Source organism: Vipera berus (genome assembly GCF_964194415.1).
Source record: "Vipera berus genome assembly, chromosome: 2".
Classification (NCBI taxonomy): Eukaryota; Metazoa; Chordata; class Lepidosauria; order Squamata; family Viperidae; genus Vipera; species Vipera berus.
In genome coordinates this window covers 193522983-193537065 of record NC_138203.1, presented here as the reverse complement: position 1 = coordinate 193537065, position 14083 = coordinate 193522983, and the positions used below count along the sequence as shown (strand labels likewise).

Below are 14083 nucleotides of genomic sequence, written 5' to 3'. Positions count from 1 at the left end.
TCTGTCTGCAACTCCGTGGGCCATTAATAAGACTTTATCAAACTTCCAACAGCGTATTTCTTAATTATCATGACAAAGCTACCAAGTGTCAAAGTTTTCCCACACACTCCTGCAGTAAATTGTGTTAATTTGCTCAGCAATAATTTTTCCCTCATTCATTTGGTGGTAAAAAAAAACCTTATCTTTAAGAAATGTTAATAGAGAATATAATGTACTGGTAGTATCCCTTGTAGTGTGCAACACGGCAGATGAGACACAGGAAGCAGCTTAACTGTTATCTTCTTGTCTTTCCATGGTGTCTTTCTCCCAGATGATTGCCAATTGTATTTAGTCATAATATTGTTCTGGGCACATCTGCACAATAATGTGAGAGTGCAAGAATGATTCTTCTGCCCACTGATAACATTCAAGGGAGTGTTACGCATTTTGGGACTGTTGTGTGTACTAGTACGTCCTACTAATGACCACTGCAGCCTGCTGTAGCTTCGGGTTGCTTCGGCACATTCAACAAAATAGAGCAGAGCTATCTGCAGAATAATTTTATTAATAAAACGTCATTCGGTGCATTATTTCTTAAGATCGGCAAGTGCTGGCGGGGGGGGGGGTCGAAGGCAGAACAATAAGCACTACAGAGCTCTGAAGGTAGATCTAGATAGTAATGGACTACAACTCCCAGTATCCTTATATTATTCCTCATTCTAAGGCAGGGGTAGGCAACCTCGGCTCTTTTATGACTCATGGACTTCAACTCCCAGAATTCCTGAGTCAGCTATCTCAGGAATTCTGGGAGTTGAAGTCCATGAGTCATAAAAGCGCCGAGGTTGCCTACCCCTGTTCTAAGGGGAATGATGGGAGTCATAGTCTAACACAACTGGATGAGGGGTACTCTTGTAAATGTGGTGGGAAGCCTCCGTGCAGCTTTTCCCTCACGCTGCATCACCACAAGTGCTCCCGCCCGCTTTCGAGCCAGGCCTGCTCCTACAATACCCAGCATCCCCTCGCCTCTCCCTGCCGCCGGGTTGGGGGTGGGGGGTAGAAGGGGACGTAATAGACACGCGCGATGGTCGCTTTTGCCTTGACGAGCTTGCGTGTCCCAAGCTGCGGCGGGAAACCGTGATGCAGAATATCTGCGACCGCCGCATGAACAGCGCCAACAGCTGCTGCCCTTTGGACTTGTGCTGCGGCCGCCGCGTTGCCTCCTGCCGGGAGTAGAAGGGCAACGGGGACCCGGCCGGGGGTGGGGGATGGCGGAACCCGGCGGGGCATCCTCAGGTGCGGGCGGAGCTGGTGGGAATTCAGCGGGGCCGGGCGGGACCGACCCGGCTTCGCTGCCCCCTGGCGACGCGCAGCTCATCGGCCTCATCGTCGGGCAGCTCAAGAGCCGCGGCCTCTTTGACGCCTTTCGCCGGGACTGCCTGGCCGACGTCGATACCAAGGTAGCGCCTTTCTTCGCCTGCGCTGCGACGATCCCTCCGCTGCCATTGTGGGAACCTAAATAAGCCCCGCCCATAATTTGGAGTGGGAGGGGGGGAGAGGGAAGAGTCCCTGTTTGGGGACATTGAGAAAACTTCGATACCCACAATAAGTCCATCCTACGGGGTCCTTCCAACCAGGGACAGGTATCGTTTTGCTTCGGGCGGGGGTAACGATAGCAACTTCCTTTTGTAGATTTTCCACATTGTCTTGCCCTTTCCGCCTGTTTCTTCTCATTCCTCCCCAGACAGTCACTCGAGTTGTTGTTTTGGGCAGAGGCTGCCCGACCAGAAAGCAGCCCCGTTCACTAGTCCAGCGTTTCCCAACCTTAGGAACTTGAAGATGCGTGGACTTCAACTCCCAGAATTCCCCAGCCAGCTATGCTGGCTGGGGAATTCTGGGAGTTGAAGTCCACGCATCTTCAAGTTCCTAAGGTTGGAAAACGCTGCACTAGTCAGGCTGTGCTGGGCACGGCGATCTGGATTTGGAGGGGAAACGGGGATAAGGGCATTCTTAGTGGTCTCTGCAAGTAACAGCGGTCTGTGTTTTTAGCTGGGGCTCCTGTTTATTTTTTATTTTTATTTTCATTCCATTTATATCCCGCCCTTCTCCGAAGACTCAGGGCGGCTTACAAGCTTAGCAGTAGCCTTCATTCTATGTATATGCCTGCTTATTAGGGCTTTCACACACACCCCAAGCGGCATTATTACAAAGTCAGCTTAATTGCCCCCAACAATCTGGGTCCTCATTTTACCTACCTCGGAAGGATGGAAGGCTGAGTCAACCTTGAGCCTGGTGGGATGCGAACCTGCACTAATTGCAGGCAGCTGGTGTTTGATTTGAAGGTGGGCATCTTTTCCTCCTTCGCGTATGGATCACGTCACAGCTGTACTCCATTTTTCAACTACAACAGCAGACCTAATCTTAGGGTGCTTGTAAATGAACAGTAAAATAAAATTGTAAGCCCACTGGAAAAGGTGAGCTTTACTCCTCTTTCACTGGTGCAACTCAGATTCTTTCAGTATGGTCACTGGTGAGACTTGAAATAGGAGACATCGAGAACCAGTGTTCTGGATGTGAGAGGTTGCTGAACTTTGCATCAGGCTAAGGTGCAAGAAAATACTATGTTAAATCTTAGATATTAAATTATTATCATAATTTCCATAGCCTGGCAATCGTGTAGGATCAGACGTCTTAGTGTTCTTTCTGTGCAAAGTAAATTTCAATGTTGTTGTTGTTGTTAGTTGCGAAGTCGTGTCCAACCCCTGGCGACCCCATGGACAACGTTCCTCCAGGCCTTCCTGTCCTCTACCATCTTCTGGAGTCCCTTTAAGCCCACTCCTACTGCTTCAGTGACTCCATCCAGCCACCTCATTCTCTGTCGTCCCATTCTTCTATTGCCCTCAACCTTTCAATTTCAATATAGAAATCACTGTCTCTACAATGAAGGACTGAAACTGCTAATTTGATTTGTAAAAGTTACCACATTGTCAAACTGCCTATGTGCATTCTTGCTTGGCATTTATACTGTAATGTGGATGGGGAAGGATAAAATTTTGTAAAGTTGTCCACTTATTGTAAGTAGCCAAATAAGTTATTGTTTATTTGAGTCAATGTATAAACCTTAGGTCACAGGTCTGCAACCCGCAGCTCCAGAGCCGCATGCGGCTCTTTCAGCCGTCTCCTGCGGCTCCCAGTCCTCTGCCATGTGCAGTCCCCCCCCCAAAAAAGTGGGAGTAAAAAAGTTCAACCAATCAATTCAAATATGCAGGGTAGGTGCATATCTCGCCTTGGCTCCACTCTTCAGTCAAACCCTGTTCTGCGCATGCGTGCATGTACGTGCATGCGCTCACATTTTTTGCGGCTCCCAGTTTTTCCTTTTGTGAGGGAACCAGTTCCAAGTGGCTCTTTCACTGTTTCAGGTTGCTGACCCCTGATCTATATTTTTGTACTTTCAATAATTATTGTACAATAAGTACAATAACACTTCTAAATGTAGAAATTCAGAATATATATTTAATGAACAAATAGACTCTTTCGAGGTCAAACTATATGGAAGGTTTATAATCATAAATTTTAACTCTTAATTTATGATGTAGTTCTCTTCTATCAGCATTCTGTAAAAGTTAGCAGGTTAGTGTTGTGATTCAGGGTCAGTCTGTGGGTTCGGCAGTTGGGTCGGACGACTCAGAGGAGGAGGAGGGGGGTGTTGAAGAGCTTGCTGATGATGGCTTTGAGGCTCCGCAGAGCCCTCAGCCAGGCCCCTCCCACCTGGTGGAGACCCAGCTGTGTGAGCCTGACAGCGTGGATGAAGATGACACACAGCTGGCCCTGTTCAAGGACGCCCGACGCAGGAGGCAGTCAGGAGTAAACAGAGGAAGGCAATGGGGCACCTCGGAAGGAGGCAGAGAGAGGCCACGCCCTGAACTGTATTTAAGGGGAATGTGTGGGAGGGCTGGTTTGCTGAAGGCAACCGCTTGGATAGTTCTTGTTTCTTAAAGCTCCTGTTTCTTGGTTTGTATCTTGTTCCGTTTGTTTTTGTAGCAATAAATTTGGCAGGCGTATTCCAGCCTCTTGCCTTATTGTAAAAGGGGTTGTCCCTGCTTTTGCTGCAGGGCCGGTAGCAGGCTGGTACAGAACAGTTAGATGATGCTCAAAATTTGTTAAATCGTAATATGTATTTAAGTTTGTATATATTCTTGAGACTAATCAAGTATTTTTAAATATAAAAACATTGTCATACTTTTGTGAAATGAATATTAGAACATAAGATTCCAAATCTAAATCTTTAAATTTGGGGCCGGTATGCTAACCAGCAGTGATAGAGGCTGGAATCCAGCAATATATAGAATTTGCATCCCTGCTCTAAAGTTCTTTTGATATATAATTTTCAGAAAGCAGTACTGTATACTTTATTTTCCTCTACATCAGGGGTGTCAAACTGCCGGCCCACGGACCAGACGTGTCACTCAAAAGCCGCGTCCACCCCATTGCCGGCAATGGCAAAACAGTCCCGATACATTGCGCGATGTCACGTGACGTCACAAGTTTGACATGTCTGCTCTACATGTATCCTTTCTTTCTCTAATAAGCTATCGTGTTTCCCCCAAAATAAGACCGGGTTTTTGTTTTTTGTTTTTTTTGGCCTCCAAAAGAGGCACCAGGTCTTATTTCCAGGGTAGACTTTATCTCACCTCCGGCACCAACAGCCCCACCCAGCCAGTCAATTTCTTCTGGGGCCAAAGTTCTGCAGCTGCATTTAGGCCTGCATTTTGCAGTCAGGCCTTTCCAGAAGGCCTAAGCAGCCGAGTACTGAGCTATAGATTTAATCCATAGCTTGGTGCTCGGCTGCTGAGGTTTTGCAGAACCAAGCTATGGATTGAATCAACGACAGGTATCAGGGCATGGGAGGCCTGGTTGTAGCAGTCCTAAGGTAATGTTGTGATTCAGGGTCAGCCTGTGGGTTCGGCAGTTGGGTCGGACGAATCAGAGGAGGAGGGGGGTGTTGAAGACCTTGCTGAGGGGGTTGAAGATCTTGCTGATGATAGCCCTCAGGCAGGCCCCTCCCACTTGGTCACCATGGAGACCCAGCTGTGTGAGCTTGACAGTGTGGATGAAGATGACCCACAGCTGGCCCTGTTCAAAGACGCCTGACGCAGGAGGCAGTCAAGTAGGAGTAAACAGAGGAAGGCTGTGGGGCTTCTCGGAAGGAGGCAGAGAGAGGCCACGCCCTGAACTCTTTATAAAGGGAATGTTTGGGGAGGGCTGGTTTGCTGGTGTCTTGTTTGTTTTTGTAATAAATTTGGCAGACGTATTCCAGCCTCTTGCCGTCTGTAAAGGGGTTGCCTTTTCTGCAAGGCCGGTAGCAGGCTGGTACAGAACAGGTAAATGGGTGCGGAGCGCGAGCAGCTACACACACACACTAGCTTGATTTTTAGGCCTGCACCTAGGGCTTATTTTGGGGGTAGGGTTTATATTAGGCTCAATCCCAAAAATCAAGCTAGGGCGTATTTTCGGGGTAGGGGAAACGTAATAACATTTTATCTAAAGAAGCTGTACTGTTCTACTGTTTCTTCTTCCCAAATAGCAAGCTTTGCTATCATTCTTCTACTTACTGTAGAAGGAACTTTTGAACATTATCAGGAATATATGGGGAGCCTTAACCAAGAATGTAGCCAAGAAATTAAAAGACGCTTGCTCCTTGGGAGGAAAGCCATGGCAAATCTAGACAGCACACTAAAAAAGCAGAGACATCACCCTGTCAACAAAAGTGCGTATAGTCAAGGCTATGGTCTTCCCAGTTGCAATGTATGGCAGTGAAAGCTGGACCATAAGAAAGGCTGAGCGCCAAAGAATTGAAGCCTTTGAACTATGGTGCTGGAGAAGACTCCTGCGAGTCCCTTGGACTGCAAGGCGATCAAACCGGTCAGTCCTAGAGGAGATGAACCCTGACTGCTCTTTAGAAGGCCAGATCCTGAAGCTAAAACTCAAATACTTTGGCCACCTAATGAGAAGGAAGGACTCACTGGAGAAGAGCCTAATGCTGGGAAAGATTGAGGGCAATAGAAGAAGGGGACGACAGAGAATGAGGTGGCTGGATGGAGTCACAGAAGCAGTAGGGACTCCAGAAGAGGGTAGAGGACAGGAAGGCCTGGAGGAACGTTATCCATAGGGTCGCGATGGGTCGGACACGACTTCGCAACTAACAACAACAACAACCAAGAATCCAGCTTATATAAATCAATACAGAAGTGCAGTGTATCAGGGGAAAGGGTGCTTCAGAGGACATGGAGGCATGGATTTAACATCTAGCTGCAACCTTTTAAAGTAGACCTTTTACCACGATTGGGTGGCTCCCTTCTGCAGTGAAAAGGGAGTTTTAAGAACAGTAACTGACGGGGCCACTTTAGAAGCCTTAGAAGCTATGAGGTATCTTTTTGCCTTCAGAGCTAAAAAAAACCCGCATCATCTTATTTGAAGAATATTCTTTGTGTGTGCTGTTCCAAAAGAGTGGATGTAAAGCATAGGCTTAACAAGCAAAATGTGCCTTAGGAGGCATTCCTGTATGCTTCTGCGCTTTCTCCTGCTTGTATCATTTTCTTATCTTTCAGTTTGCTGTTAGGCTTTGTGTTGTTTTTCTTTTAGAACTGTTTGTCAAAAGTTTGACCAGAATAATTTTTTAACCCACCCCCCCGAGGAGGATTTTATAAGAAACCCATCAAGTTTGTTGTATTCATTATGCAATTTTGTTTAGCCAGCTTATCAGAATTTGAGACAGAAAGTGGACAACTTTGTATCTACCCACCTGGATAAGCAAGAATGGAACCCAGCAATGAACAAAAACCAACTGCGGAATGGGCTCAGACAGAGTGTGATTCAGTAAGTAGAAGGTACTAAATATAAAAATTGTTGAAGAGAAATAAACCCTTATATTTGGATAGGAATTATAAGAATGCTCCCTGATGCTTTGGGTAGGCCTTCAACTATATATGTTTTATCTATTGAGGTGTTACTTAGGCACCTTTGCAATCTGACCGATGGCCTTTGGACATTTTGATATGGTGCAGCTATTTGTGCATCCATATGGATGTGGGCATGCTGCCCCTATAAACTTCTTAAAGAAGACCTGACTTTTCCTAGGTTCATGCAGTAGTCAGTATCAAGAAAATAGCATGTTTCAATTAAGGAGAGATGACAGTTTATATGGAAATCTCCATATATCTGGTTGAATTTTCAGAGAAAGACTGAACATATATGCAATATACTATATAAATGTAATACGATGGGGCATCGAAGCATTCTTACAGGACTCATGTTTCTAGAACAAGTGGCCACATAATGAGGATTACAAGCAACCTCTCCTGAGGTGAAAATGGCATATTAGTGATTTGCAGTATTTTAAATCTCCTCATCTTTTCTCACCTCCAGTCCCGAATAAAACTCAGTAGTTCCATTAGCTTAAAATTGTGCCGTGTACTTTTGTCCAGCAGAGTGCAGTAGTAACACACTTTGTACAGTTTCCTGAGTAGCTACTGCAGTTAATCAGTTTAAACAGCACAGCGTTTGTTCTTTGTAAATATGTAGAGAATATTCACTAATTTAATTACATCCTGTGGTTTAAGTAAAATTAGATTTTGACAGCCTTCTGTAACTTTTTAATTTTAATATAGTAAATTATTCAGGAGAAATGAGACAAACATACTTCTATTTGAAGCATGCAGTGGAGAGGAAATAATGGATTACAATCTGCCACTATACATGTGCTAAAATGTAGTGTGTATTTAGTAGTAGATATTTAAATCATAGCCAAGAAGAAAAACAGAATAAGAAAAACTGAAAGAAATATAAAAACTATACAAACTAAATAAAAATTCAAATTAATGTTTGATTAGTATTGCATATTAAAACGTCTGGTATCAGTTTAAGACTTTAAAACGATTGTGGAATCAAGCCAATGTTCATTATTTTAAAAAGTGATCATTGTAGAATTAACAATTAACCAAAATGTTTAATCTAAAAATTGTATATTTATCAAGCTAAAACTAATATAAAAACCTATATTAAGAGAAACCTAACTTCAGGTGTACTTCATATCCATATGTAGAATTATAATCCACAAATATTTTCCAAGGTAAATTACGTTATGTATTAAACTTATTTTTCAAATATAAGATTTTTAGCAAGATGAATACTCCCATAGCTTAATTTGCCATTCTTCTAAAGAGGGAATTATATGTGATCTCTAGTAAAAGGCATAAAGAATGTTGGCAGCTGTTGTCATATTGAAAGCCAACTAAGTGTACTTAGTAGGGATAGAAGTTTGATAATGTTTAATGAAAACAGTTGGCAGAAAAGAGAATTCAGCTTTTAAAGCTGTTTCATTCTGTAATATATCATCTTTCAGAATTGTTGAGCTTTACAACAGTGCCACCAGATAGAAAAATATTATTTGACATAATTGTTGCACTTCCAGCAGTTTTTAGAAAATGTGTTTGGGCAACCTTCACTATAGTAATATACCAATGATAAAATTTCTTGTGTTAGTTTTCTCTATGCGTAACATTCATTTGTCTTCCATTTAACAGCAATCCTATTGTTACATAGCAATTGTATAGTTTAAATTCTTTATTCACTTAGTCATATCATCTTTCAATTTGTTCGATTTCTAAATCATATTTCAATAACATCTTCTAAATGAGTCTAGCAGATGTTCTGAAATAGGTTTTTCACATATTGTCATAACTCTTAACCATTTGCCTTGTTTTTATAATTCCTTTTGAATTATGCTGCTTATTTGGAGATACTAAAAACAATAAAGTGAATCTGATCATTTTGAAGAAAGAATTTTGAAACATTTAATCTTTGGGTTTTTATAAGAATTAAGTCTTACAGCCTGTACAAATTACTACACTTATCAAATTATCATTTTCTTGAAAATTTAACATTGAAACAAGGAATAATAAGTCTGACCTGATTCTTTTTCTATGTTTAGATATGCTAAAACATACAGTAGTGCCATAATAATGTGCGGTGAAGTTCAAAGGTGGTGCTGATAAAGCCCTGTTTTAAATTCTAACATGCAGACTCCACAAGGCAAAGGACTTAAGGCTTTAACTGGCAATTTTAAAAATAATTTTTATTCATTTATGTCTAGACGCCTATGGAGATTCTTAGTCATCCAGGTCATGGTTGTCCCAGAGGTGCTTTTTCAAACAGCAACTGGACTTTCTTTGTTTTTCTTTGAGGATGTTTCGCTTCTCATCCAAGAGGCTGCTTCATTTCCCACCTTTATGTATTTATTTATTTATATCCTGCCTTTATTTTTTTATCTGCTATACTTTCAAATAAGAGCCCCCACTGAACCCATCTCAAGTCCTCCAGGCCTTAATTGAATGCAGTAAGATGCAGGTGTTTCATATAAATAGAGCAAGAGCACACATTGAGCTCAAAATACAGTTCGGTTTAGTTTATTGACTTGTATGGCTTAATCAGAGTAGGGCAGAGACTACTAAGCATTTCTCTTGATTTCTTCCTGGACAGAAAGGCACAGTATATAAACAGATCTAATGATCATTTGCAACACCAGTCAACACTAGTTTATCACGAATTTATTCCAAGATGCATTTTGTAAGCCATATTTATGATTTAGATATGTTCAGTTTGGAAAAACCTCGATGTAATAGAAAAAACCAGCATCTGTCTGACTAATTCTTAGCTTTGCTTGTTACATGATTGTGAATATCCTTTTTCTTGTTTTACAATAACATGGGACAAACTGTGCACCACATAATCTTAATCCCCTCCTTTTTCATTTAATCAGTTTGGCTCAGAAATAAGATAAATATAACATCATCAACTGAATTCTGCCTGCGCTAATCTTGTGGATACTCAAAGCACCTAGTGATGGTTTCTAGGTATAATTCTGCTACTATAGGGAACTTGCCTACTATAATAGCAATATTGCAGCCTTTATCTGCACCGCATAGAGCTACTATGGCAGTACAAGGCACAGCTTACCAAGTAGGAGGTGGAAAAGCATTTGAGCAGATCAGAGTTCATGCCAGATTAGACCTGCCCTTCTGAAAGGCTGAGTGTCAAAGAATACTGATCTTCTTAAGTGCCCACGTAGCCTCAAAATAGCAGGTACTGTTAGTTTTCTGCCCAGGAGGTAGGGTCACATTAGGTTTGCATTTGCGTTCCCAAATGCTCTTCAGTGTCTCTGTTTTTGCTTCCTAACTTCTTGTAGACATGACTTAACCCAACCAGACAGCTGATTCCCTGCTCTCTTTATCCGGGGCAGCCTTGAAGCAATGTCACTTCTTGGGTTTTGACACACTGTTCTCAAAAAAGCTCTCTGTCATGTGTTGCAAATGTTTGTTTTTGCCTTGTGAAAAAAGGTTCCCATATGTCTAGACTTGGCAGATGTCAGAGCGATTGACAGTGGTAGAGCCTGGGGTGAAGGCCACCTTTCTCTTCTTCTTCTCACGTACCAGCCAAAAAGGTCACCTTCCTCACTCCAAACCCCACCTATCTCTACCAAATGGGTGTGCTTTTATTTTATTTTTCCTTCCTCTGCTTTGTGTGAAGGCATGCTTTTGTTTGTTTTTATTTGCATCCCGCAAGCGCCCGACCACAACTTCTAACCACGATACTTTTGAAGTGATTGGGCAATTGCATCTCTGTTGTCCATTTTGCAAGCACCCTTGGAAGTACAGGCTCAGAACCAATTGGGAGTTTTCTTTACAAAAGTTGGGGTGCTTCTCCCGTGTAAATGCTGCCAAGAACGCTGTCATTCTTGCCACTGTAAAGCTAATTGCAGTTGACATGATGGCTCCGGAGAGCTCTAGGTGGGGGCTGCAGGAAAGATCTTTGACAGAAACTGAATGGCTCTTTTGTCTCTGGCCCAGGTCAGGGATGCTGGAAGCTGGAGTGGACAGAATTATTTCTCAGGTGGTGGATCCAAAACTAAACCACATCTTCAGGCCACAGATAGAGAAGGCAATTCATGATTTCCTGGCTGCACAGAAGAAAGAGGACTCGGTGCCAGCTCCACCCCCAGAGCCTGAGACTCAGAATCCTTCTCCACCCCAAGATGCCTCGTAAGGTCTGGTATTTCTGTACGTCTTTCTTTGCACACGCTTGTACGGGTAGTCCTCAACTTACGACCACAATTAAGCCCAAAATTGTATGTGGCTACGTGAGGCATTCGTTAAGTGAATTTTGCCCCATTTTACAACTTTTCTTGCCGCCGTTGTTAAGTGAATCACTGCAGTTGTTAAATTAGTGACATGGTTGTTAAGTGAATCTGGCTTCCCCATTGACTTTGCTTGTCAGAAGGTCGCAAAAGGGGATTACGTGACCCTGGGACACCACAACCGTCATAAATGTGAATCAGTTGTCAAGCAACTGAATGTCAATCATGTGACCATGGGCTGCTACAACGGTCATAAGTGTGAAAAATGGTCATAAGTCACTTTTTTCAATGCCATTGTAACTTTAGATAGTCACTAACCAAACCGAACTGTTGTAGACGAGGACTACCTGTCATCCTTCTGTGAACCACTCATGTAAATTAAATAGCCAAAAGGCAGCATTTGATTGTCAGGTCTGTGCCAAAAATTACTGCAAAAGTAAGAACAAACTGTGACTTTGAAGTCTATAATATTTGTCATTTAAAGCACTGGATTACTGTACAACAGTACATTTTTTACCAGGCGAGGCAGCAGTTTGGTTACTCAAAAGATACAGGAAGGATTGCAACTCAAATGGTTGCAATAAAGGCTTACTTTATTAAGAGTTCATTAATTTTGGGAAAACAAAAAAAAAAGTGGACCAGTCATTAAAAATGTGAAGAATAACATAGAGAATCGTAGCGTTGTTTTCAGCTGAGCCTGAATTATCTTAACTGACTGATTTCGGGTAACTTACACAATGTATAAAAAGAGTCAGTGGCTGTCTCTCATCTAGCTCTCATCTTGCGGGACATTGAGATGTTTTGCAGACTCCAGATAAAGCATCCTAGTGTTGGTAAATACTAACCATTTCTGTTAGGTGCTCCATAAAACACAACTCACCATTCTGAATCAAAAATTAACTACAGCGAGTTTCAACGTGCATCGGTTATCATGCCGTTAGAGATTTAGAACATAGAGAACTAGGTCTACAGTCCCTATTTGTAGCAGAGATCCACCTTGCTCAAAGATGCGAATAGGAAATTTGCCTTTCGGGTTTTGAGCTTCTTTTTCTTTACCAGAATCACGAGTTGCTACCCTGTAGTCTGCATCACAGAGAAAATATGGCAAACGTTTTCTCTGACTTCACACACAATGTGCATATAAAGTTCAGTGTGATATTAAGGGCATATCCCTCCCCTTACTTAGTCATAGAAAAAGAATACAGATTCTCTTTTAAAGCTATGCCTTAAGGCATTGGAAAGCACAGTGTCTTGTTGCTTCTAGGATTATTTTAAAGGCAAGTCAGATGGGGAAGAGACTCCACTTTTTAGTGTATAAAATAACTGTATTTTAGTCATTTGTCAAGAGAAAATACAGTTGCTAAATCCTAATACAAAATTGAGAGCACTCACCTTAATCTTTGTTTGGTTATCACAGCATATTGGTGCCTCAGTCTTACCGTTGGCTTTCCCCACCCTGATACACCTCATGTGCACTCAGTGACCCACACATTTGATTAGCGAATGTGTGGGCGAAAGCAAGGAGTGACGGTGTTCAAAGTATGCCATTCACTCTTACGAATCCTCGAGTTACAAATGGAATGGGCAGGCTCCATTACATTCGTAACTCAAGCACTCCCTGTAACCAGGTTTAAGCTAAATTTGGAGCCTTTTTGTTTGGCTATTAATCTTAATTAAGCTGAAGTAGCAGCTGGTTTAATGAGAGTAGAGCAAAACTGATTCTTATCTTTTCCTTTTGCAGTGCATTTCTGGATTTAAGGTGGCTGCAGTTTCAAAACCCAGGCTGACAATTTGGCAACGGGCTACATATCTGCAGGAGTACAGATTGTCAGCTATTATCAACTGCGATTGAAGAATAGGGTTGACCAAAGTCACCAATGGTTTCTGTTTGGTACGGAGGCATCAGCTAGATGTGGAAGAGATTGCTATTTGGTGAAGTAGCATCTGTTTTGCTATTTCTTTTAGGGGAATGGCATCTTTTAAGGAGCCACAATAGGGAAAAGGGTTTCAGGTGTGATGTTAGTGGATTTGGTGGTATTGGGAAATGTAGCAATAGGAAAAGGGTACATTTTTCAGTCTGCTTGCTTTCCTTAGAGGCCACTGTGTCAGAATTACCCAGAAGGCTAGTAATTGAGCAGTGGGCATGCAAGTATAAAGCAGTTCAAGTTACTAGAAAATGATTCTTGGGGACTAGATCGTTATTGAATTTAAGTAATACCTCACTTGCAGTGCCTATCCAAGTCAAGAATTTTTCATAATTGGCTTTTTACCAGTGTCCAAAGCAAAGTCTCTGCCAGATTTCTGGAAGTGATATCTTTCATACGTTGATGCTCAGCTCCTTACAGTCTGATCAAAGAAATTGGCATGGAACGAGAAATGGCTTCTCCTGGGGGCTTTGCAGTAGGAGACAGTTGTCTCATTTGTGAGATTCTTCAGGTGCCTGTTCAAAGCTGCTTGGAGAGTCCCCAAAACTCTGATGGACATTTGTGCTCAAATATTTGAAAAACAAATATCTGAAACACTTTTAATAATAAAATATTAGAAAAAATCTCAATTGTGGAAGTGTTTTTATATATGGATACCTTTGTCATCACAATGAACTGATGTATCGGCTCAGTAGTATTTGTGTCCACTTCTAAGGATTTGTTAGGAATTTGAGAGGGTGAGAAGGCTTCAGAAATTGAATGTCCTGATCATACGGTGCCTCCATAAAGCAGTCTCTTAATACTAGTTAAACTAGTTTAAAGCAATACTAGGCCAATATGTTAGGGACTATTTGTATCGTTCTTACTCTACAATAAGTATTTGTAATGCTTCATTTCACTTTCCCTATTTTTACTTGCAAAAAATAATACTTATTCTATAATTGCTAACAGTGTAGCTTAAGGATAGGGGTGTAAACTTACATTCATTCTA

General features: G+C 42.1%; 1 protein-coding gene across 1 annotated transcript; it reads left to right on the top strand.

Annotated features, from left to right (window-relative positions):
• The first annotated feature begins 1206 nt into the window (after positions 1-1206).
• BOD1 (biorientation of chromosomes in cell division 1) lies at positions 1207-14066 on the top strand. Its single transcript, XM_081315872.1, has 4 exons — positions 1207-1436; positions 6728-6852; positions 10881-11077; positions 12909-14066. Exons 1-3 carry the CDS (start codon positions 1245-1247, stop codon positions 11074-11076), a joined length of 513 nt encoding a protein of 170 aa, XP_081171998.1. The 5' UTR covers positions 1207-1244; the 3' UTR covers position 11077; positions 12909-14066.
• Positions 14067-14083: the final 17 nt, after the last annotated feature.